Below are 24,655 nucleotides of genomic sequence, written 5' to 3' on the forward strand. Positions count from 1 at the left end.
AACGTGTTGATGGTGGGTTTAAAACAAATACACACAAAAAGCAAAACGCATGGGGGAAGTTTCTGTTAGATACAGTGCTGTCCTGCAGAATGCTGGAAAACGCCTGGCGTGCTCTGAGCTTTATTTGAAGAGATACTGCTTTTCACTTGTTAGAATTTGTATTATTTCCTTATCTAGGCTTGTGAGGTGGCTTCCGAGTGATCTTGGTGACATTCATGCCCACAGGGGCATGTTACCCCCTTGCACCTGTGCTCCCCACAGCACCTGGGTAATCATCTTAATTGAATTAACCTGTCTCAATGCCCGTCCTCCTGCTAACACATTTGGCTCTGCCGAGCTCCTCAAGCAGCCACAGTTTTCACTGTTTCCAGGAGTGGGGATAGCTCCAGAGGGACTTGCAGGGTGACCTGGGGACCAGGCACCTCTACTCAACTGCGGTGAGTCCCCTTTAGGCACATCCTCCTCGCAAAGGGTTTTTTTGCAGGCTCCGCTGGCCGGTCCCGTGTCTCCTCACGCTTTGCCTTGCATATTTTTAAGTGGCAATTAAATAGCACCAGGCTGACATTGGGAGGGGGGAGCACTCCTGCCGTGCAATTCACACGCCTGGTGCTCTGCAGCAGATCAAACAGGCTCAGAAGAGTCCTTCTCATCTTCAAATGGGGAATTTTACACTTGAAACCCAGCTTATCCTCTGCATTTGCTGAGTTTTCTCTGTAACCGAGCCCTGAATAATTTAAATGACATAACATCAGCACTAGGTTTCCAAAGCTGCTAGTGTGTGTTTGTGAGTGTTGCTACTGCCAAAGGCAATTACACACAATTGCTCCGGGAAGTTCACTATTACATCTACTTATTTATTTAGATTTAAACCTTGCGTTCAGTTTGTTTTTATGTTGGGATTTTTTTGGAGTTGTGCTGCAGGAGTGCCTGGAGTACTTAAAATCGGCAGGTTGTGCTGGTGAACAGGTCCAAATGGAAAGCACCCAAAACCATACAGGTCATGCCCAAAGCACTGCTTGTGAGTTCTAAGAGTTTCATGGTGAAGATGAAAACACGCCACGTGCCACAGGGACTTGTGTCAGTTGTTTTTCTGCAGTGAAGGTGGTTGGGCATTGCTCTGGTGGGGAAAAGGGAGTCCCCAGACAAAGAGGATGGTATCCTGCGGTTGTCCCACTTCACAACAGAGAAAAGAGGAGTACCGGGAATGATACTCTGCTGCCTCACTGTGCCCCCCAGAAAGGGTTGGGAACGTGCGCTGCAGTGGGGTTGCCTCCCAAAAGCACCTTTTGGGGACCAGCCTGGGCAAGCTCACCTGGCTGGTGTTGCCTCTTTGGTGGCCACATCCCACAGGAGTTTGGATTTTCTGGGAATTTGTCACTGGAGGGGAAAAACAGACGTGTGAGTGAGCAGAGGATGCCTGGCAGCCGGGGGGCACCAGAACCTCTGTTGGAAACTCCGAGGGTGGACAATGGGGTCTAAATTAGGGAGGCTGGACTTGCTGGTGAGCGCCTCACACAGAAGCCTTTTTAATGGTGGGTATCCCCGCCCAGGGCGTGCAGGTGCCTCCTTTCTGCTCCTGGGCTGCTGCTGTGCCCAGTCACCCCCGGGATGGTAAGTGTAAACAGTTGACCTCAACTATCAGTGGCAGAAGTGGTTTGTGGTCTGCTGACCCAGATGGAGAACAGGGATTTTGCTGCCATGGTCCTGTACCAGCTGCAGCCTTTACACCAAGATGCCCAAGAGGAAATCCTCCTGGAGCAAGGTGGCCATGCCTTCCTCAGCTGTGCTGACACAGAAAGTCTTGTGCAAACAGCATTCGAGAGGTTAAGAAGTCCTGCAGATCCTCATCCTCCTCATGGATCCGGATTCGGAATTAGCATGTGTGTGTAATTCAAGAGGAGGTGGGTAAGTGGAAGTCATGGATTTTGCCAGACTAACCACTACAGCTGGGAGAAGTAAACAAGATTTGAGTGCCCTGACCTTCCTTCAGGTATGTGCATCTATATATAGGGCTGTCTATGTATACATGGCTATATATAACATGTGTGCATATAGCTCTGTGGATATATATATGTGCTGGGAAATGGTTTGAAATTGCAGCAATGCTGTGAGATCATCTGCTCACACCAGGCTGTGCCAGGTGTCAACCAGGCTGGATACAGCTCCTTAAGTGCGTGTCCCTCTCTGTGCCCCCGACCTTCAGCTTCCTTGGCAGGCGAAGGTCACCCTCCGACGTGCCACCCGCTCTGCCTCCTTCCTGCCGAACCTGATCCCTGGGCGCGTGGCCTGGATGAGCCTGCCAGCCAGAAGCACCCTTGGGGATGGCTGAGGGGCTGTTCCTAGGTGGGGTTTAGGGGCAGACATCGGTTGGCAGGAGTACTGAGGGCACAGAGGGGTGGAGCTGGGGCTCCAGACGGGGCAGGGCGTGTTTGGCCCGCGTTGGCTTTTGCAGAGGTGAGGTTTTCCCAGTGGTTTTGAGGGCCGGGAATGGCCCTCGGAGCGGAGAAAAGCATAATCCATGCGGAGTTGTGCCAGGGCGATGGATGGGCTGTTGCTGCGGCGTCTCCTCTTGCGCCGCGGTGCTGTGTGGTTGTTGTCTTTGTAATCGGGAAGGAATACAACCACTGGTGCTGGGGGGCGACCTGGCCAGTGTGCGGGTCACCCTGACAGTGGCGGGAGGCTGGGGCCGTGTACCCCCTGCCAAGGAACCAAGGAGGGTGTTGTGAACCGACAAGAGCCACCACTTTCCTGCAGGCCGTGAGATGCTGTTGGGGGTTCGTGATGGGGGACCCCCCCCCGCCCCGTTATCCCAAGGGCTCCTCTGAGGGTCGAGCATGGCCCCGCGAGTGACGGAGAGCGGCTTTGCGTTTCGGGGGGTTGCCCCGAGCCCCCTGCCCGAGGCTGGACTGGGCGTGCAGCTGCTGTGTCACCCCCCGAACCCCAGGCGGGGGGCTGCAACCCGAGCCTGTCCCCAGAGTCCCGCAGCTCCGTGGCCTCGTCCCGGCGAGGAGGACAAGTTAATTCCCAGATAGATGCTCCCCGAGCCCCGCATCTGCCGCGGGCACGGGGGATGGGGGGGGGAGGGGAGCGGGGGGCGTGGGCCCGGGCACAGGTGCGGGGCCGCCGCCCGGTTATAAATAGCGGGGAGGGGCGGCCCGGCTCCCCCCCGTGCTCGATCCCCCCCTCCAGGGCTCGGAGCGGAGCGGGATGCGGCGCCCTCCCTCCCTCCTCCCGCCCGCCGGCAGCATGAGCCCGTCCTTCCTCCTCCTCCTACTCCTCCTCGCCCTGCCTGCCCGCGCCCGGCGAGAGCAGGTGCCCGGCGGGGCGCAGCGGGGCCGCAACGCCCCCGCGTCTTCCTCCTCCTCTTCCTCCTCCCCGGCGGCGGCGGGGCCGAGCCGCTTCCCGCGGAGCCGCCCGGATCGGCGGCGGGGCCGGCTGTACTGCCGGGTGGGCATCGGCTTCCACCTCCAGCTGCACCCCGACGGCCGCGTGGACGGCGCCCACGACGCGAGTCCGCTCAGTGAGTGGGGAACGGGAGGTCTGGGGGGCTGCCGTGCCCGGGCCGGGATAGTGGGGCTGAGCATCCCTATCCTTGCAGTCTTCCCGCTCCCGCGGGGGGTGACAGAGCCCCTCGCTCCTGTCGCCCTGGTCTGGGGTGAGCTGTAGCCCTGGCGGGCCCAGGAAGGGGAATTTGGGGTGCCGGGAGGGCTGTGTTCTGCGGGCTCCGTGAGAGCTGCCTGTCTTCCTATGGGAAGTACCACCTGGGGGTTCGCCCGGCCCGAGGAAGTGAGTCCGTGGGGAAGGTGTGGGAGCATGAGGTCTTCACTCCCACCACAGCCCCTTGCCAGGCACCGGGGGGAGAAGATGCTGCCCCTTTTCGGTCCTTTCCCTGTGGAACTTTTCCATCCCTCTCTCTGCATTCTCATTCTCCCAGCACAGTGATAGGATATATTCAGTTTAAAAATAGGACTGAGGCTGACGTTCCCCTGAGAGAAAGCTGTGCTAACTCATGGCTTATCCTCTGGTCGGAGTTGCCATGATATCCTGCTAGAGGGAATGAAATGGCAGGTGGGGATGAAAAATCGCTTCAAGAGCCCAAGGGCTCGGGCCCGAGGTGACCCTGGCAGCGTGCGTGGCTCAGCTGTTGGGAACGCTCACGGAGCAGCCGCCACATCTGCCCAGGACCGAAGAATTTGGGCCCTAGACTGTGCCGTGGCCCCACGAGGCAGAACAACCCCTGGGCAGAAGTGCTGGGAGCCCGGGAGCTCTGCTTGGGGCTTCATGGGCACAGCAGGCACATGGCCTGGAGAGGTTTAGAGGATGGATAGGAAAACGGGGTACCCACGCCATGGCTGTTTTGGGAGACATGAGTTTGGAAGGGCTGGCAGAGGTTTGGTGCTACAGCTGTCTTGCAGAGACCTGAATTATGTGCAGTTCCTTCCTCCTTAACCTGAGTTTTCCCCCCCACCCCGGAAAGGCCACGGTGACACCAGCTCCGCACATCGGAGCAGAGCCAGCCCTGGCTGGGCACTTGTGCTGGTGGGGGGGGCGCTGTGCCGGAGTGCTGCGATGAGGAGGCCCTCAGGAGGAAGAAGTTGGCTTTTGGCAGGGAAATCCCAAGTTTGGCTCCTGGGAAACAGGGCTTGACCTCGGGCAACCCCAATAAACAGGAGTATGTCTGCCACGGCTGCAGGGCCACGCTGCAAAAGGCAGAAGGGTTTGGGGTGCCCTTGAGGACAGACACGTGTTTGACAAGGTACTTGCCTTGCTGCAGTGGGGCCGCAGAGCCTCATGGCTTGTGGCCTGGGGCACACGGGGCGAGGGGCGTGGCAGCCCATCAGCCCCCCAAGGTGCCCCCCAGGCCCTTGGTGCTGGGACTTGGGTGCCTCAGGGAGATGCACTTCCTCCTTAAAATAAACATGGGAAGTGGTGATCCGATACCCAGCCTTGGGGGATTTAACGTGGCTTCGTGTTTGCTCCTGGCATGTTAATCCCACGGCCCTTTAGGGGCCAGGCGAGATGCTCTGCGGGCTCCTTCCTCTTGGGCCAGGGCACATGGTGCTGCCCCCCAGCTTGCAGGGTTTGGGGGGATGCCTGGCCCTCTGCCCGAGTCTCCCCACACCACCTGGGGAGGTGATGTGTCGGTGCTGTTGCTGAGGGATGCTCGGAGGTTGCAGCTCTTGCGTCAGATGAGTTGCAGATCACACGTGCCCCTTCAGGGGCCGGAACCCCCATCGTGCTCAGAAAACTCCCATTTTTTTCCATGGCTGGGCTGTGCAGTGTCCCATTCCCCAAGTCCTGCTGAGAGGAGGGGGTCTGAGGGAGCAGCATTGGTACCTCTAGTCCCAGCTAGGTTGTGTGACACTGACTTCCCGAGTTCAGTGTCTGCGGGACGAGGATGGGCGACTCTGATCCCAGCAGGCTGGTGTGGGTACAGGGGGCTTTTCCCATCCTTGGGAGGGATTTCCCCAGGAGTTAACTTGTTCTGCTACAGCCAAGCCAGGAATTGTGCCCCGAAATGGAACTTTAAAAAAAAAAAAAAAAACAAGTCCCAGCCACCACCCTCGATCTGTCCCAGAGTGGATGGAGGGTCACTCTGTGGGGCAGAGGGATGGAGCAGGAGCTGGGTGGAGCCAGGCAGCTGAGGAGCAGGGACATGGGAGAGGAAATGCAAACCTGTCAGACTGAGTCATATTTATTTTTTCTTTGTCACACCGATGTGAAAAGAACTGTAATTTATTCTGGGATTTCTGTCATCCTAGGTATTTTGGAAATATTTGCTGTGTCTCAGGGGATTGTAGGAATACGAGGAGTTTTCAGCAACAAATTTTTAGCGATGTCAAAAAAAGGAAAACTCCATGCAAGTGTAAGTAAACCCCCCCTTATCAGTACGTGTTGTTTATTAAAGGCTTTGTGACACCTCCACAAGTCGGCACAGCAACAGTCCCAGGCAGGGCCCTGGCGTGACGACCCCCTCGGGCTGCCGGAATGACTCCGTGCTGGGCAGCACCGGCGCCATGCAGACAGATAGGGGACAGGTGGAGCTGGAGCTCCCCAAGCCCACCTTCCTACTTAGTGCATTTAACCGTGCAAAGTGGGCCTTTTTGTGTGCAGTTGGGTATTTGCATCAGCAGAGCCTGTTCTTTGAGCACGGCTGGGTTATTTTTAGCACCTTCTGCAGCAGATCGCGCAGAAGGGTTTAGCCAAATGTCTCCCGGCGAGCGGCACGCACGGCGCCGGCAGCCCCGGGGCTCGGGCCGGCTTTGCCCTTGGAGACAGAGAACCCTGGAGAGGGCTCGGGCAGGTGAGGTCCAGACTGTGCAGGTGTGCTGCAGCTAGAGTGGGAAAACCCTGGTAACTTTTCTCTGCAGGATGTTCTCCTGAAGGCTGAGGTTTCCTGCAGGTCTCATTATGCTTTTTCCAGCTTTCTGTGTTGAATGAATCCACACGTCGATTTCGCTGCTTGTTTCAACCTCAGGATGTTGCTTCCTTGTTCCTTGTTGCCAGTTCCAGAGATCATTCAAACGATCACAGTGAACTCCTGTGCTTACACGAAAAGCAGTGCCTTTGAAAGGCGTGTATACGTGCACCACCCCAAGAAGGGCATTTTTAAGGCAGCATCTCCTCTCTGAGGGTGGTTCTCAGAGAGCCCGGTCAGGGCTGACGGCTGGGGAAAGAGAAAAGCTGGTTGCCCACCCTGCAGTTCCGAGACAAACCTCCCAGTCCCAGAGCGGATGTCACGGATGTGCTTGCACAGCCAGACACCGCAGACCACTTCCAGCGAGATTTATGAACTCACCTCTCTGTCCCTTAAGTCCTTTTGGAGTGCTGCTCCTGAAACCTACTGATGCTTAAAGGGTGAGCACATGGTTCCTTCTTTGAAGAAATAAAGTAGGAGCATGAATGGTGTCTAGGGGAAAAAGGGAATGGTTTCATGGAGGAAAACCCTTGCCAGGTGAGGCAAGGGGCAGAGCAGGAGGAGAGGGAAAGGATGGAGAGGAGAGGGAAGCAGGCAGAGAGAGATTCCCGGACCCACCAGGGCCTTCCCTTCTGGCATACAATGGGCCTCTTATCTGAGCTGAAGCCTTGATTTATGCCCTGGCACAGGCAGAAATTAAATCAAGCCTCATTGGTGCATGGTTAATTGTTGACACACAAAGGGCAGGGCCAGAGAGGGACTTCAGCCAGGAGGGTCAGGGCAGGGGTGAGGACACACGATGCCCCGCTCGGGTGAAAGCCGCAAATTTGTAGAAACTTGACCCAAATGCCTAAAGACTGCTGAACTAAACAATGCCAATAATGCAAACCCAGCATCTGTTGTTCTTTCCTGTGCTGGCAGGATTGAAGTTATTTCATGGCCTAATGAGTTCTGAGCAGTACAAAGCACGTCCTGTGCCCGTCACTCAGGGCAGTGCTTTGATATGGGAGTCAGGCTGGGAACTTTGCGCCGAACCACAGACAAGCCATTCCTGCAGGAATTTGGGCTTCTTCGAAACTCACTGTCAGGCTCAGCTCCATCCCAGCTTGGTGTTTTACAGACTCTCGTCTCCTCTTTCTCTTCTTTTTTTTAATGCCAGCTTAATTAAATTACTGAGTGGTTCATTTTTAGAGGCACCAGCTTCAGAAAATGACAGTTATCGCGGCAATTATCAGTTGTGTGCACAGATGGCTTTTTCCTCGTTGATAAATCCTCGCTCTCCTGTTTGTCCATTTTTAGCATGGAGCGGGTGGGAGGGTTCTGTGCCTGTCCAGCATGGACCCCAGGGGACAGATTTGCCCAGGTAATTCTCCTTTTCCAGGAGTCGCCACAAAGCCGCATTCCTGGCTGGAGCAAGTCTCTGCTCAACTGGATTTTGAAATTTAATTGACTTCAGGACTGCTCTTGATGATTGTCTCTGGAGCTCTGCAGTGCAAATCCAATGCCAGACATGTGCTGTGGCTGCACTGCCGGCCCCATGCAGGAAAAAACAGCTTTTCCTGAATGGAGCGGTGCAGGGATGAGCCGAGAGGCCGGGACGTGGGGAATTCTGACAGGATCATGGTGAAGCAGCTGTTGATCCACTTCCCAGGCTAGGGCGAGGGCTTCCCTCCGCACATGGGATGTCCTGCCCGAGCACTGCCATGCGCACTGGGGCTTTGGGGAGCACCAAGAGTCAGCAAAGCCTTGCTGGGGAAGGTGAAGGCCTGTGCATGGGGGAAACAGCAGGGAGGGTGTATGAAAGACAGGGAGAGCAAAAATGGGTCATGGAGCTGATGTCCCGTGGAAGCGGTGAGCTAAAGAAGACCTAATTCCAAGTGCTATGAGGCGGAATGTGCACAGCAGGTTGAGGGCTCTGTCACTTGTGCTATAAGGCTCCACTTCTTTGGTTAAATTAGGGCTTTCAGACACTTTCCTTGTAGTTACAAAGCCCTCCTGGGATTTGGGTCTTGTACTCTGTCTCTGCTCAGCATCTCCTCCATGTCAGTGGTTTGAGTTAGGGTTACTGGTTTGGAGGTATCACTGTGGAACTGAGCTGGGGAAGCTTTTAGGGCACCTGGTAACTGTGCTCGCCATCAGGTTAAAGTATGGCAGAGGATTCTGGAGGGGCTGCTGGAAGCTGTAGCTGGGGATCCCAGGGCTGTGGGCACACAGGAGAAGTGCTAGGCTCTGCTGTTTTGTTTTGGAATGCTTTCTTTGGAGGGAAGGGAAGGGCACTGCTGGGGGAGCCCAAGCCTTTTTATTCCCAAGAAAGCCCAAAACTGGGTGGTAAGCAGCTACTGAAGTATCTGCATTGGGGATTTTCCAAACTGTCAGGTGCCTGGCACCCTCAGTGTTGGTGCCCCGTGTTTCCATGCACTCCTTAGGGCCTGGTTTTGGGAGACAGGCAAACCAGCAAGCATTGGGGGTGGGGGACAGATACCACCTGCCCTTTGCTAATGGTGTCCCCTCTGTCCCCGCAGGCCCGGTTCACGGTGGACTGCCACTTCCGGGAGCGCTTCCAGGAGAACAGCTACAACACCTACGCCTCGGCCGTGCACCGCAGCCCTCGCTCGGGGCGCCAGTGGTACGTGGCCCTCAACAAGCGGGGCAAAGCCAAGCGGGGCTGCAGCCCCCGTGCCCGGCCCCAGCACGTCTCCACGCACTTCCTGCCCCGCTTCTGGCAGCCGCAGCCCCCCGAGCTCGCCTTCACCGTCGCTCTCCCCGAGAAGAAGCCCCCGCCGCCGAAGCCCAAGGTCGCCCCATCCCCGCCTCGGAAGAACCCCGGCCCTGTCAAGTACCGGCTGAAGTTCCGCTTCGGGTAGTGCCGTGGTGGGGATGGTGGCACTGGAGAGACTGGGCACTGGGGAGCTTTTGGGGGTGACCCCACGGGAGGCCCGTGTCACCCTCTGCAGATGGACACGGGGAAGCTCCCAGGTGGCCGTGCCACCTCGAAAGGCTCGAGGACTTCTCTTCACTGCACAAGCTGGGCGGCGTCCCCAGAGGCGTGTGCTGGGATGGCGCAGCTCGGGCTTGCCAAAGAGAATTCCCGTGGTGCCCTGAAAGCACTGGATGGACCTCGGGTTAGCGTTCTGTTGTTGGAAGAAGTAGAAAGGTACCTCTATAGCGAACATATTTTCTTACCTTATTTTCACTAGTGACTCCTTTGACAATCATTTTCATGCGAGAGAGATGTTCAGAGCCAAGTGGTTTTGTTTGTTTTTCTTGCATCTCCTTCTTGCTGCACTTTTTCCTCCGACCATACCTCAGGCACCGTGTATCCAGGTCTGTCCCTTCCCTTTCTCTTAGGAACCAGCTCTTCCCTTCCACAACAAAACAGTGAGACCAAGCCCTCCAAATTCAGTCGCCTTATCTGTGCTGCAAGGTGGTCTTCAAACTCTCTGTTGGCAATAATAGATGTGTGTGTGTATTTTGTAAGGGTTGCAGGCTTGGGGAGGGTGGCTGTTTGCAGCCCACTCCTGGTGGTCTCTCCCCTTCTTCCCTGGACAGCTGGAGGAGCGAGTCTCTTCCTGTCCATCCAAGTATGGATTCGATGCCTGCTTTAAAATACCTCTGCCCTGGTGCCGGGGCATTCCTGCTCCCTGGAGGAGTCCTTCCCCACCCCGGCTCCCTGGGGACAGGGATGCCTGTGGCCCCCAGGTGCCCACCAGTTTCGTCCTACACTTTTTGCTGCTGATTTATTTTATCACTCTCAATACATTTGCAGAGGCAGGGAGCAAGGTTTTTATTTTACAGTGTGTGTGGTGATGTGGCAATAAATGCTGTTATAGCTGCTTGTCCCTTTGGGAGTGTTTCTCCCATCCAGGTTGCCTGACGGCCCTGATGTTCAATTGTTTTTCTGTCGTGGTGTGGTCTGTGAAGTAGTGGTGCACATGGAGTTTGTAATCGGTGTTTAGCAGTGTTGCTGTACATACAGGCACTGGTAGCATTGAACCTCACCGGTGAAGCCTTAATTAGGAGCCCAGATGGACTCAGGTTGGCAGAATCCCTCGGGACCTGAGCCCTACCAGCGTCCGGCAGCAATAATGACCTTCATCTCCTGATTGTGGTACAAATGGCTGTTTCCATTGGAATCGTGGTTCTTTGCCTTCGTCATCCTTCTGGCAGCCCCTGGCTGGACATGTATGCTCCATGTACAGGGATGGATGGGGATGCTGGAATAAAGTAGTTGTGTTTCATTTTATAACCTGATTGTGTGATCTCTTGCCTTCTCTGTGCCTTCTTTTCTTCCCCCGAAGGAAAAAAAAAAAGCGCTACAAACTTGGCTGCTCTGTGTGTTTCTGTCACGTTGGGGTTGGCTGGCGCAGTGCTGGTGATGGGGTGGAGCGCAGCGGAAGGGGTGCGTGTGCTCCCTTTGCCGCGCTCCCCAGACTGTGCCCCGGGATGTCCCCTGCGATGGCTCCTCTGCGGCAGCTGTTTGGACCTGGGTCACAGCAGGGTCAGGTGAACAGGTGTGTCCTGCGCACCCCATCACTGCCAGCCGGACTGTCTGACTGGGCACGGACAAAATCCAGGTGCTGCCAGTGAGGCACAAGTACATGTAATCAGTGAGTGCTCAGTTCATCTCAGTGAACTGATGGAATCAGAACCTTTGCAGGTGCTGCCCCAGCCCAGGCAGGTGTGTGGAGATCCCAGGCCAGGTAAGGGAGGAGTGAAAGTGCTGGTCTTGCTGCCACTGCATCCTCTCAGAGGAATAATTTTGGCTTTGGTTTAATTTTTTTTTACAGAAAACTCTTATGGAAAAAAAAGCTGATGTTTTGTGATTGCAGTAACAATTAAAACACAGTCATGCTATTGCAACGAGAATGTCTGGGCCAGGGAGCGAGCAGCTCCAGCAGGGAGAGCAGGGTTGGGGAATCCAACAGACACTCCCTGTTCCCTTCAGACACCCTTCTTTAAGGGAATTTACTGGGTTTGCTTAGCAGGAGGGGACTAAAGTCCTGAGAATATGGTAAATATTTCTTTTAAATCTAAAATTTTAATTAATTTTTTCCGGGGTGTTTTTTCTGTTTTCCTTTTCAACCACCTCAGAGGTACTGCTGCAGTGCTGGGGAGAACAACCTGAAAATCAAAGAAGCTAAGGCGGATTCCCAAATTTCTTTCCAGACAATTGCCACCTTCAGAGCAGGCACAAATCCACGTGAAGCTGAGGAAAGGGATGTGGGGAGCACAGCAGGGTGCAGCGAGCTGGCACTGTCCCCCAGCTCCCTGTTTTTGGAGACGTTCGTTGACATTCTGGAAGGAAAAAAGCCTTCCCACCCTTTTTCACCGTACAGTCACTCCTGCCAGGGGCGCATGTCTTGTTCCAGATCCCCCAAAAGGATTTGTGTGTGTCCTGCACTCCCGAATGCATCACTTGGAAGGAACATCCAGGAGAGAGAGAAAGAGGATTTTGGATGAAGCTGGTGAGCTCGGGCAGGTGAGAAAAGAAAAATGAACAAATGTAAGAGCTGAACGGTCCCGTACGGTGCCTCAGGGGTCTCCGGGAGAGCTGGGGTGGGGCTGTGACGAGGGCAGGGTGTGCGCAGCCCCACAAACCCCACCCGCGAAAGGAACCCCAAAGTTCCGCCCCCCCCCCCCGTCGCGCGCTCCCACAGCCCCCCCCCGGGTGGGGAGGACAGGCCCGGCCGTACCCGCAAGTGAGCGTGGCTCCGGTGGGACGGCTCCGGGAAGCTGCCGCGGTGGGTTGGGGCTCGGCTCCCGGGCGTGGCCGGGCTCGCTGAGCAGCGCTCGGTGCCCGTTCCGTGCGGGGGCTCGTCGGTATCTCCCCCCTTCCTTGGGGCACGATCAGCCTGGCGGCTCCGCCTGTCCGCGGGAGGGAGGAGGCGCAGACCTTGAGACCCCCGAGCAGGCTGGAATCCGTCGGCGGCGGGTGGCCGCGGAGCACTGGGGCGGGCACGGCCGTGCCGGGTGTTTCTGGGTCGGCACGAGAAGCGCCGCTGAGCCGGGGGTCACCCGGAACAACGAATCGGCTCTCCCGGCCAGCCTTTCCCGTGCGCAGCTCTGTCTTTTGGGGTGTTTGCCGCTGATGTGCGTGTCTTCGTCGTCGTCGTCCTCCCCGCCCCCTCCCCCCGCCCCAGGTGGCACAAACACCTGTCCGGAGGTGTGAGGTGAGCTGACAGTGGGGCTGGCTCGGGTGGGCAAAGGCAGCCTTTTGCTGGCCCTGGCCCGGTTTTCAACCAAAAACGCGAAGGAGATGCTGTCCAGTGCTTATGGAGTACGATTTTGGCGCTGAGTCGTTCCCAGGGATGCGCCTGTTTGAACAAGCTGCACCTCAGCGACAGTCAAAGGGTCCGAGATGCCGGAATTCGGATCTTGGAAGTGACAGCGCACACTGCCGGGAGGAAACACTTTGAGGAGAGGGGATGCCCGCTGGTGTTCTGTCCCACACTCGGGGCGGGGGCGGTCGCTTACGGGTGTGTTCCCAGAGAGCAGCCACCTGTGCCCGGCTGGGAGGTGGGAGCGGCGGGTGGATTGCTTGGCGTGCGCCACTTGAAGGGAATCCCTTATCGCTCGTCCGCGGCTGCCGGTGCCTGGGCGTGTCCCCGGTGTCCGGGCGCTAACCCTGCCCGTGTGTCCCTTGTGGCGCAGCGCGGCCGTGGGAGGAGCTGGGCAGCCGCCGCTCCGGGCACGAGTTGCGGTGGGGGCCCCCCAGAGGTAAGAGGATCACCTGCGTCGTCCTTCCCAAGCTGCGGCCCCGAAATGTGTGTTCTCCAGCTTCGGGATCCGGGGGACTAACGGGGGTGCCACCTGAGAAGGCAAAGCGCCTGTGCCACTGCGGATGTTGTTACGAGGGGTGTGATAGTTTTTGTGGAACGTGTTACCGTGGATGCTGCTACAAGGTAATTGGCCCTTTAGCCGGGGTGTTTTAATGTGGGTGTTGTTAGGATGTGTCCCCGCTCCTCTATGCGGGATGTTTAACTGGCGTTCCAAGAAGCCTTTGAGCTTTGTACTGATGCGCTCCCCAGAACTCTCCGGCAAGGGCAGTTCAGGCAGAGCCTATGCAATTTTTGGTTTTAGGCTTTTGTTTTGAGTTCTGCCTTCTCACACTTGTTGCAGCACGCACTTGCTGCAAAAACTGACTGTGCCTCGGGAATTCTGAGCTTTGCAGTCATATTTTATCGTAACTGGTGTCTGGTTCCCTCTGATTTTTTGTTCTTGCCCCTTCTCCTCTCTGTTTCCCCGGTGCGTATGTCTTCAAACGCTTGCTTGTGTGTTTTTCTGGACTCTTGAAGAAACTAAATTAACAACTACCATAAACAGTAGTTTGGGGGGGACCTTGCTACGAGGAGTTAAAAAATATTTTTATAGCACTTATTTTGTCAGCATGGTTGGTGAACGGTAGAGCCACTGAACAGCTTTGTCGTCCTGTGGAGTATTGCCCCTTTTGCGCCGTAGCGAGATTATTATGGAATCATTTAATAGCACGTGTGAAACGTCTTTGGCAGCATTTGTGGGCCAGGAACACGTGCTACATAGTTCAGCTATTGCCATACCTCGTGTGCTATCCTATTTCAAGCTCCTAGTTCAGGCAAAACCTGACTTTTTCTCTTTTTAAATTTTTTTAAAATTATTATTTTTAATTTTTTTTTTATTTGCAGAATTGACTCTTCATAGAATCATAGAATCCCAGAAAGGGTTGGAAAGGACCTTAAAGATCATCTCGTTCCATCCCCCCTGCCATGAGCAGGGACAACTCCCGCTAGACCAGGTTGCTCCAAGTCCTGTCTAATCTGGTCTTGAACGTATCCAAAGAAAATAATGGGAGTCTTATAGGCCACAGCTGGGACACAGGAATCAAGTCGTTCATCCAGGAAGGAGTTCCTTGGGTCCAAACAGAGAGGAGTTAGCTGGTAAGTGACTTCTTTTGTCCTCTTTGGTAACCAAATTGTGTGTAATGGTTTTGGAAGTACCTGCAAGTGGCTGTTATTCATCACAACGGGGCTCCCACAGCCAGACCTCATTCGCCTGAGGAATTGTGTTCACCTTCGGTCTTGCACAACAGCAGCTTCCAGCTCCATTTCCCAGAAAGGACTAAAACAACCCAACAACCGTAACAGAGAGTGCCTGGACTGCCTTTCTGCTCCCCCATGAGCCAGTGGCTGCTGAGTAGCTGCTGTTTGCTGTAGGCTTCCATAATTCCCGTGTTATTTGTGGGGTTGCTCTGTAGGAACCCATCAGCAAGGCAGAATTCAGTGGGCGAGTTAGGGCAGGAGCGAAGGTGAGCACAGAGGTGGGGATTGTTCTCAAGGTGCTTCTCTGGTTTTGTAGTTGTGGTTTAAGTGTAACAGGGTTTTCTCGGGAGCTATGCCTCCTTGTTTGTGCGCAGGAAGGCTCACCCTGAAGGATTTGCAAAACTAGCTGCAGAGTAGCCCTGAATTACACATCTTGCAAAGCTGCTTCAGACCAGAGGGTCACTATTTTCTCTCAGCTGGTGGTGTGGGTCCCTCTGCGTCCTTTTCTCTGCCTTCTGAATGTCTTGCTTAGTTACAAAGCAGTATCAGGTAAGGCACAGGCTGGGTAGCAGTGGGGCACTTCCTTTGCAAATGGTCAAAATGAGTACATGTAGCAGGAAATGCATTTGGGAGGGCCTGAGGCAGTGCTCTTATTTCACCTTTTGGACTCTTGGTGAAGCAGGGTGAAACTTTTCTGGTCTAAGCATCACATGAGAAGTCAAGAGAAGGTTGATGAGGAAAATAGATAGAAGTAAGAGTAATTTCTTCAAAATAATTTGTGCTTTCCACCTGCCAAAAAAAGGGAGGCATGATCAGACACCTTGTTTGGGGCTTGTTTTGGGGTGAGAACAATGAAGTAAGGTAATAAACCCTGGTGAACAGCAGACTTTGAGAGACAGAAGCATAAGGTGCCACCTCTTCGTTGTGACAGTACGTGTGTTTCTTTGGCATCTGAAAGGAAGGGACTTGAAGCCAGGCTTCTGTTTTATTTTCTTTGACAGAGGTAAATTGGAAATACCATTTTATCTTTATTAGGACAAATCTGAGTGAGCTCATGGTTGTTTTTTCTTTCTGCTTCGGCTTCTGTTGTCCCTTCTGTGATAAGTCCTGCTCCCCTGCTGTGCACCTCGAACGGGTGTCTGTGGTACTGCCCTGGTCCCTGGCGTGGTTTCTGTAGCTGTGAGGGGGCACTTCCATCCCAACCCATGCCGTGACTCCATGCTGAGCAGCCTCTGCTCAGTGCAACCTGCACAGCAAGGGGCAGTAGGAGGAATGGGGAGGATGTTTAGGATTTAGGCAACCTGGATCTCTGTGCCTCAGGGTTCGGTGTATTACCTGGTGTAACCAGCTCTCTGGTTGCCCTCTACCCAGGATCCGCATCTGCGGTCGCCTCTGCTGAGCGGGATGAGAGGGGTGTGATGGGGCAAGAACCCCCCCAAAACAAAGCTGGAACTGGCCTTGATGAGGCTTTTCCCTGGATGAGATGCTGCTGTTTCCATGCAGAGCATGGGGCCAGTGTTAGAAGTGCTGCTGCCTGTCTTTGTGCAGGGGTATTATGGCCGTATCCCGGAAACACAAGAGTAACATCCAGTCACAAGATGCTTGGGAATGAAGTGTTGGGTATTTGACCTCTGACAGGGGCCTATTTTGGGTGTAAAGTGCCCAATTTTTAAATGGCTTGGGGGTTTTGGTTGTTTTGTTGGTTTTTTTTTTTTTTTTTTTTTACCTAGGAGGAGTGTGAGGCTGATTAGTTAGGTTGGTGCCTGAGAAGGGGGGGACTCCTGGGTTTCAGCAGCGCTCCTGTGGCCGCTGCTTTGGTCAATACACCGGGGGACAGGAACTGAGTGATATTCCTGCTGTGCAAATGTGGGTGGGAGTGGGACAGCAAGTGGCAAAGCTGGGCTTTTTTCCTTAAATCCCAGAACACCTGGGTATAGCTTCCATCAGCCAGAGGAGGGAATGAACCCTGGTGCCAGCCTTCCTGAGAGCATTGGACTGGTACCATCTTCTGCATTATCTTTTGCATGATGTGATTCTCCCTTGATGAGAGAAGGCAGAAAATGAAGTAGGAGGTGGAGCTTGTTTTGTTTCTGTGATCTCCAGGCTTGAGGCAGCCGCAGAGCAATTTGGTTTGAAGTATTCCTACCAAAGAGAGTCGGCTTAAACCTCTCTCTGGTATTTTTTGGATCCTTCTGTGCCACTCCTCCTCTGATCCCTTACCAGGGAGGTGTGGGCTCAGAAACCTCTGTGCCTACTAGATGCAGTTTTTTTACATATAAATTTAGATTCTTAGGAAAGTGATCAGGTCTAACGAAAACACGTTCTGTTCACAAAACATACGGAAAGCAGGTGTTTTGGCACACTTGTTAATAGCAGGTCTTGCAATTTATTTCTTCTATTTTTTTCTTTAACCTGTTTTTGGGAGGAAAAATTAAACTGGAAAATTAGAAGTGAGGGAGAAAATGTTGCTTTTCTTTTTTTAAATGTAGAGTTGGATTTTGTTATGTCAAGTGATGCCACCAAAATATAATCAGAATAATTGAGCTTTAGAACTCTGCACTTCATTCTTTTAATATGTTCGAGTGACTGGAGGTGCAAGAAACGCCAAATCCCAAAGCATTTCTACATCTGTAACATTAAGTGCAACGTCTTTAAAACCAAGTCCTCGGTGTGGGGTTACGTGTGTGCTTATGGTCCAAAGGCCTTTCTTGTGTCCCAAAAGCAGAAAGAAACCTGCCAGAAGCAGGCCTTCATTGTATATCTGGGATTTCAATCTGCCATTGGATTCTTCCCTCCAGTCTTCTCTCAGGCTCTTGTGCCGGAGGGCCTCTGACCCCAGGGCCATACAGGGTGTCTGTTGCTTCATTAGATGGGAATGAAATCTGCTGAGTCTGTCAGGAGAAAGCAAAAACATCCCCGAGGTTTGTTTGGCTGAAGATAGAACATGAAGGTGTCCCTACTAGTAGTGGGTGTGAGTGCTGATACTTTTGGGTTCTGTGGTGCCTCTGGTCCCTCAGAAGTCAGGGCAAGACTGGAGCAAGGAGGGAAGCTGCCCCAGCTGCAGCTGAGGAGAATATTGGACGTTTCAAACTGCTTAGTCCAGAGCTGGGAGAACAGCTTTTCTCCTTTCTGCCCATCACTGGGCAAAATTTTAAGATGAAGCTGCACTAAGCCCTTTATTTTGTGGTTTGGTTTTTCCCCCTGCCTTTTTAGTGTATTACTAAGTGGTACAGTGAGGAGCAAGTTGCTGGGTGACACGATTTCTGACTGGCACAGAAATGGGCGTGTGTGTGTGTGTGTGCACTTCCAGGCAAATCCAGATGTGATGTGGAAAGCCTAAGTGAGGATTTCCAGCCCTGGCTACACAGGCCATGACACAGGCTTCTGAAAAAGCACAGCGGCTGCCGCGTAGGTATTTGTATCAAATTTGAAGGGGCACGTGTTTATGTCTGCGGGTCACTCAGTTCACTGGGCCTGAAAGTTGCCCCTGAAGTAGCGAATCTGAGCATTTTTTTATAATTCCAAGTGTTACATCTTTAAAATTCCAAATACAAAGTAAGGTATCTTCTTTAGAGGCTTAGATGTCTTTGGTTGGCTTTGTAGTGCAGGCAGTGGATTTGTTAGACTGGCAGAAGTGTTTTCTCACCTGGAGGTGCGTTGCAATAATCAACATAAGAATTAACTGGTCTTCATTTTTTACCCTTTTTTTCTTTATGGTTTGGGGAAAATATTTGGGATAAATGAATCAAATGTGTTTAAGTGTTTCCTTTCTCAAGGGGTGGTTTGTCATTTTCTTATGAATCCTCAAGCAAATGAAACTGGAATCTGGGAAATGGATTTGCCTGTGGATTCCTGCAGTTCACATTCTGCTAGATCAGGGTTCCTTTGGACAAGATAGCTATTAAGAAAGTGTAACCTCTAGTTAAGAGGAGCTAAATACTTACAAAAGAGAAATGGTTTCAAAAGAACTGGATATTTTTTCTTTTTGGGTAATTTTGCCTAAGGTAGGGATGCTCCAATCACTGCACCTTCTTCCAGCTCCTTCCACCAAAGGTACCACATAAACGCACATCCTGAAAGCGCTGAATTCGGGGTGCTGTGTGTGAAGGGAAAACCAAAGCAGCTTTCCCCCCTCTGAAGTACCCCAAGGGCTGCAGTCCTGCGCAGAGCAGTTGTTCTGAGCTTGAAATATTTCCCTGCACCAAAGCCCAGGGAGAAGGACCGGCCCCCACGGGGGATGAGACAGGGTTTTCTGCCTGGGCCCCTCCACACTGGCGAGTGGCAGGTGGCCAACGAGGCCTTGGCAGGGCTCTGTCGTGGTGAGCAAGTGGCTTTCACAAACGCACCCGCGGCAGCTGAACATCTGCCAAGGATACCTGCCCAAGTGTTTCCGTGGTTTGGCTGCACAGATCCTGACTCGGTTGGAGTGCAGATGTGCTCGAGGCCAGCAGGGCCCTCAGCATTCCGTGCCGAGAGGGCTGGATGGTGTGTTGGCACCCTTGTCATGTGAGAGCTGGCACCCAGCCGGGCCACATCCTTGCAAAGTTGTAGCCAGTGTTGCTCTGCTCCCTCGGCACCGCTAGACCTATCCGGAGGTTCCTACTGAGAGCCCCACCCTCTCCCAAATCGGGGTTTTCCTGCCCCAAAGCAGGGCCTCGTTTTGTTTTCTTTTTCCCCCTATCCAAATTGCCATCACACTGTGGAAGTAGTTAAAAAAGATGCCTAGGAGAAGCTGAAACTCAAGTGTCCTTCATCGTTGTTGCCTGAGAACAAGGAGTGGGAATAAATGCATTTACTTTGCCTTGACAGCTGGATTACATGTTCTTTTCCTCTGCTAATTTGTTTCTGTAGCCTTTTCCCTTTTCATCTGCCATTCCCCGCAGTTTTGCTTTTGTTGCCACCAACAAACTGGTGTGCTCGTTTTTACCGTGCTTTTCTAGCTGTTAACTTCGGGCTTGCTCTTCTGAAGCACACTATGAATCCCGCAGTCTCCTCCTCGGTCATTTTTTTTCCTGGCCACTGTATTTTGGCAATGGTGTAAGGGAGTGGAAGGTGACAGGCTGTTTTCCCCGTGCACAAGGATGGAAGCACGTGCCCACCCTCAGGGCTCCTTCTTACCCCACTTTGAGTGGCATATGGCTAGAGAATTGCTGTCCAGATTGCTTGTTCTGATCACAGAGCTCTTTTATTTTGTGTTTGTGACCCAAGTTATGAAAGGAAAAGCCCTTGCAGGACAGTGACAGGGTGCATGGAGCTCAGGATCTGGGTTATTAAAGTCTCTCCTGATGTACTTTATTTTCTGTTAAGGCATTTCAAGCATGCTCAAATAGCCTTAAATTCAATCCGTGCACTTGGTCTGGATAGGAAAACAAAAAAGTGTTTCGCCATAATAGAATTTTATTGTAGAATACTTAAAGGCAGTGTGTAGTTTTCCTCTTGAACGTTTCCACGTTCTTTGATGTTACAGGTCTCTGTGCAGTGACACAAGGTTGGATCCCTGCCTATGCAGAGAAGCAGGACTGAAATTTCTCCTTTTTTTTTTCCCTGAGAACATCTTGCCACTGAGATGCCTCCTCATTTGGTTTTCCCTGCACACTGATTGTTTTGATTTAAGCTTTATTTGGAGCTGTGAAGCATTTGGGGCTACACAGAATAACGTGATTCAGCAAGAGCTTTTAATCCACCCCAGTAGCTCTCTTGCAAGGGCTCGTGGACACATGTCCTGTTACTCTGTCAGTCACCTCAGAGAGATGCCAGCTGCTCTCAAGCTGGTTTGCTCCACCTAGGCACTGGAACCTGCTGTAGACTTCCCTCTCCCTTTTCAGGGTAAGGAGAAGTGGTGAGAGCAAGCAGACGTTGAATGAGGTTTGAGGCCACTTGCCGCCTTTCGGTCAGATGTGCAACTCATGTCATGGGTGGGTTTTCGAGGAGCAACCATTCCGGAGCAGCAGGATGGTTTCCATAGACACCGAGCTGAGATCCTGTGCACAGAGCGCCAGGTCGCAGCATTACACTTCAGGCCCCGTAAGTGCTCCCACAGATCTAATGAAGTGTTTCAGCCTCAGGTGACTGGTTCGGGTAAGCAGGTGTCTGACAAGTCTCAGTGCTGCCTGCTGAGCCCCCTGCTCTTCGAGAGAAGAGTCTGGCCTGAGAGGTAGCAGGCAGGTGACGTTGTTCAGCTGCCATGTCTGGCCTCAGCTGCCAGGGAAATGTACAGCTGTGCCGCTCGGAACAGCAGTGGGGCACGGCTGAAAGGCTGCTGTTGGGGAGGGCAGCAGTCTGGCACTGGGTCACATCCAGGGAGCAGCACAGGTGCCACAGGCAGCATGTTGGAATACTTGAAATATCCTTAAAACTTTGTATTTGTTAGGTTTCCCCACTTGACTTGGAGTATCCTTTCACAACTTGTGACCTGTGTTAGGTTGTGGGGTCTTTTTTGTTTTGGCTTTGTTTTTCTAGATAAAATCAAGGCAGTGGGTTTAGCACATGAAAGATTAAAGAGGTTTTACCAGAAATTGGAGAGAGTTGTCTAATTTTTCTCTCTACAAGCTTGGGTTTTTCCTTCCTTTTTCAATATCTGCTGTGTTGGGTGTCACAAGGAAGGCTGGATTGCTCACAAAGCATTTCAGGAACTGGTGCTAAGTCTGCTTTTTCTGAAGGTGTATCAAACTGTGCTACCAAAAGGGCTATTTTCTTGTCTGAAAAGTTTTCCCTTGATGACCATCAATACGTGCACGTATTTTAATCATGTAGCCAGATGTACTAGGAATTTTACTTTCAAAGCAAACACCTGTAGTAGTTTTCTGCTTAGTTTGTGTCTGTGAGAAGTGGGATGTGGGCTGGAGAGGTGTTGTGGGGAAGAAAGGATGGAGTAAATCTGCTCCATGACTGTGCAGTGAAGGACTGACTCCTGCCATGGGAGTATTTATGAACTGTATCAATATTTTACTGGAATTGGGGCTGTAGCAGTGGTGGGTGTGCTTGGGTTTGGCCTGGGCCTGTCAGGATGAGCCATAAGCAACCCAACCAAACCCCTGATCCCTCAAGGGATGTGTCAAAAACTTCCACAGAAAGCCAAGGCAGTAATGATTCCAGAGGAAAAATTGTAGGTGATTGCTTTATGATCCGTGGGGAATTTCCTTTGGAGCTGTCAATCAGAGAGTGTATCGAAGCAGAGCACATCTTTTGGTTCTTCCTTCTCTGGGTTATTCCTTCTCTGGGTTTAACGAGTTTTGTGTGCTCTCATTAAGGAAGCAGCGTGTTTTCAGCTGGAAATTTGGGGTGGGGCTTGAACAGTCCATGTTGCTTTATACAAGTGCTTTGGTTATGGGTCAGAGAGGGAGAAGGGAAATCACTTGTTATCATCTTGAATTTTTCCATCTAGGCACATGGGAGCAGCTCAAGGGTGCCACAGTTCTCTGAGAAATAACTATGTTTGAGAGGTTTAAGCCTTAATAACCACCCCATTTTGTCTCGATTGCAAAGATTCAGTCCTACAGTCCCAGAGAGATGAGGGGAAAAAAGAAACTTCTGCTATTCATGGAAAACCTTCTGTTATTCCTTGTGCAGTCTTTTAATTCTGTTGTATGACTTACTGTCCATTTTTTTTCTACCAAAACCTGTTCAAAATTTAGATTAAGGATTAGAATTTAGGATCACTACAAAATCTTGCAAAGCCTGAAGGACTCGGGGTGATGACTGCTCTCAGCAAAGGTTATTTATTAACATTATGTCAGCTTTCCCTCAGCTTTGAGCAGGAAACCTCTGTGACAATGTTTTAGGTCAGAATGAGGGCTGTGTTTAAGACTGACCCAGGTCGGGTCAATGTTTACGTGTAGGTGTGGGGTTTGGGCCCCAACACTGAGTAAAAACGGGATCAGGAAAAGTCATGGAAACAAAAAATGACAGTGAAGTTTGTAAAACTGGTGCTTTCATACCCCACTTAACAGTCTGTGGTTTGTGTTTGAGGTTGTCGTGTATTTGCACTGCAAGGGAATGAACATCCCCTTCCAAATTCTGTCCAACAGATCGCAAAGACCCTCACAACAATATTTATTCTTCACTTCCCTTCGTGGCAATTTATTCTCCAAATTACTATGAGCAATTCTTTAATTTTTCCTGGAGACAATCACATGGCAGAGACAGTTCGCAAAGGAGCACAGAGTTATGTTAGGAGAAGAGAGTGCTGAGAGCTACGCCTTCCTGTGCTCTTATCCCTACACCAGGGAAATATACACTATGCAAAGTCATATTTTCCAGTGCTTTCACTTAGAAAAGCTCTTCCTGGGAGACGGGGAGCGGATGTTTTTTTCTCAGGTGCTCAGACTGGACAGGGAGCACTGAAAAGATGAGGAATATTTTCATTTTTTTCCAGCAGTTTCCGAGAAAATCATTGGCGCGGGTACGAATGGTTGGAGGGGAACTACGAAGTAGTCTTCTAATTTTTGTTCTGGTATGGTATGTCGCTCCTTTTTTGCCTTGAGTATTCCCCCGCTCCCGGCTCCGCTGGCCGTCCCGGGGCGGCGGCAGCGCCGTGTGGGCGCCTGGGGTGACGCTGCTGCCCCCTGCTGGCCGGGACGGGCCCTGCAGCAAGGAGGGGCGCGTGCGCGCTGACTCGGCAGGCTCGAGGGCGCCACCTGCGGGCTAAAGCGCGGCACTGCGCGGAGGGGCGGGGCGCATGCGCACTGATCACGAAGAAGCCGCACATCACGTGGCCATTGAGGGCGCCACGGCAACGGCAGCGAGCATGCGCAGTGGAGGGCAGCCTCCCAGCATCACGTGGCACTGCAGGGCGGGATAGCGCTGCGCTGGCGCGCATGCGCCCTGGCTGTTCTGCTCGGAGTGCTGCCGCCCTGTGGGGACCGTGCGGTGCTGCAGGGCCGGGGGCGGCGGGGGCGTGTCCGGAGCGGCGGCGCCGGTCGCGGGCGTGTGCGGCTGCGGGGCCCGGAGCGCCGCGGGCGGAGCAGCGCTGGGAGCACCAGACGCGGGTCCCGGCCGCGGTGAGACGATGGAGGAGCCGAGCGGTTGCTGTGGCTTTAGCCGGGTTGAAGGTAAGCGGGGCCAGGCGACCCGGCGGGGCCCGGGAAAAGCCCTGGGGAAAGGGACGGTGCCTGCCGGGGGCGGTTCCTGAGCGGGCGGCGGGGGCAGCGCTGGGGCGCGGGGCGAACGAAGGCTGTCCGGGCGCGGAGCCGGGGAGGAGCTGCGGGGCCGGGGCCGGGGCTTGCGGCCTGCACGGCGGGAGCCTTTCCTGGGAAACAAACGCTGGAGTTTGTCCCAGCCCGGCCCCGTGCCAAGGGGCAGCACAGCAGAGGGGGGAGCAGGAGGGGCAGTGTGGCGGCGCAGGGAAGATGGGGCTGGAGGCAGAGCTTGTGTGTTTCTTTTATTAATATGGACGTGCAAAGCGAGGTGGGATGGAAGCACTGCGGGTGCTCGGGCAGGTGAGGCAGGACTCAGGGGAGGGAGTCGCTTTCCTGAGCTCCTAAAGTACCACTTGCATCTGTCAGGAGCAGTCGTGAGAAGTTTCCCGTTTGGAGCTGGGCTCCAAAGAGAAGGAACTTGAAATTGCTACTTCTGATAAAACTGTAAGTATGGGGACTGTGTGAAGCTCGCTGCTATAACCAACCAGTAACTTCCACTGACATTTTAACTATTAAAAATGGTGACTTTTATTTTCTCTGTGCACAAACCACTTGGCTTTCCAATGCAAGGTTCAGGGAGACTGTGAATTGCAGTCCAGAGCATCCTCAGGCTCCTGGTGCTTGGGGCTGCAGTGTTTGGTGTGTAGAAAACATCATAGTCTGTCTGACCAGATGTGGATGTGCATTTCCAGGATACTCAGACTGGGAAAAGTCCAAGGTTGTGGTGGGAAGGGCTTTCTCCCATGTTTGGACAGCATCAAGGCAGGGAGATTTTTACAATAACTCTTGTCTTTGCTTTCCCAGCCCAGGGTTAAGTTGTTCCCTGAATGGGATGTGGAGTGAGAAGGTCTCTGTTGGGAGAGTGGGAGACAGGGACATGCCTGGTTGGTTTGTCCTGGGTGGGCAGGGAAATCTGATATTTCCAGTATGGGGTTGTGGATATTTAATCAATCCAGGGGTGCCAACATGGTGGTTCAGGGCAAAGGGGAGCAGGGACTGACAGACACTGGCACTAGATGTTCGGTTGTTGCTGGAAATGAGCAGCTTGACCTCCCCTGAGGCTGTGCCAGGTGTGGAGTTGGGTC

General features: G+C 53.0%; 1 protein-coding gene and 1 long non-coding RNA gene across 3 annotated transcripts; both read left to right on the forward strand.

Moving 5' to 3' along the window:
* The first annotated feature begins 3,197 nt into the window (after positions 1 to 3,197).
* FGF5 (fibroblast growth factor 5) lies at positions 3,198 to 10,664 on the forward strand. 2 transcript variants are annotated; one of them, XM_032109030.1, is made up of 3 exons: positions 3,198 to 3,520; positions 5,763 to 5,866; positions 8,941 to 10,664. In XM_032109030.1, the coding sequence occupies exons 1-3, from the start codon at positions 3,208 to 3,210 to the stop codon at positions 9,280 to 9,282; spliced, it is 759 nt and encodes a 252-aa protein (XP_031964921.1). In that variant the 5' UTR covers positions 3,198 to 3,207; the 3' UTR covers positions 9,283 to 10,664. The 2 variants fall into 2 exon arrangements, with proteins under 2 accessions (XP_031964921.1, XP_031964922.1); XM_032109031.1 differs by lacking the exon at positions 5,763 to 5,866.
* A 3,468-nt stretch (positions 10,665 to 14,132) lies between these two features.
* On the forward strand, positions 14,133 to 24,015 carry LOC116444840. Its single transcript, XR_004240546.1, has 3 exons — positions 14,133 to 14,331; positions 22,808 to 23,483; positions 23,937 to 24,015. It is a non-coding gene; the product is annotated as an uncharacterized LOC116444840 (long non-coding RNA).
* The last annotated feature ends 640 nt before the right edge of the window (positions 24,016 to 24,655 follow it).

This window comes from Corvus moneduloides, chromosome 5 (assembly GCF_009650955.1).
Source record: "Corvus moneduloides isolate bCorMon1 chromosome 5, bCorMon1.pri, whole genome shotgun sequence".
Taxonomy (NCBI): domain Eukaryota; kingdom Metazoa; phylum Chordata; class Aves; order Passeriformes; family Corvidae; genus Corvus; species Corvus moneduloides.

Coding starts and splice junctions, on each gene's coding strand:
- FGF5 (XM_032109030.1), top strand. CDS start 3,208: ATGCGGCGCCCTCCCTCCCTCCTCCCGCCCGCCGGCAGCATGAGCCCG. Junction 3,521..5,762: donor CCACGACGCGAGTCCGCTCA/GTGAGTGGGGAA, acceptor CTGTCATCCTAG/GTATTTTGGAAATATTTGCT. Junction 5,867..8,940: donor AAGGAAAACTCCATGCAAGT/GTAAGTAAACCC, acceptor CTGTCCCCGCAG/GCCCGGTTCACGGTGGACTG.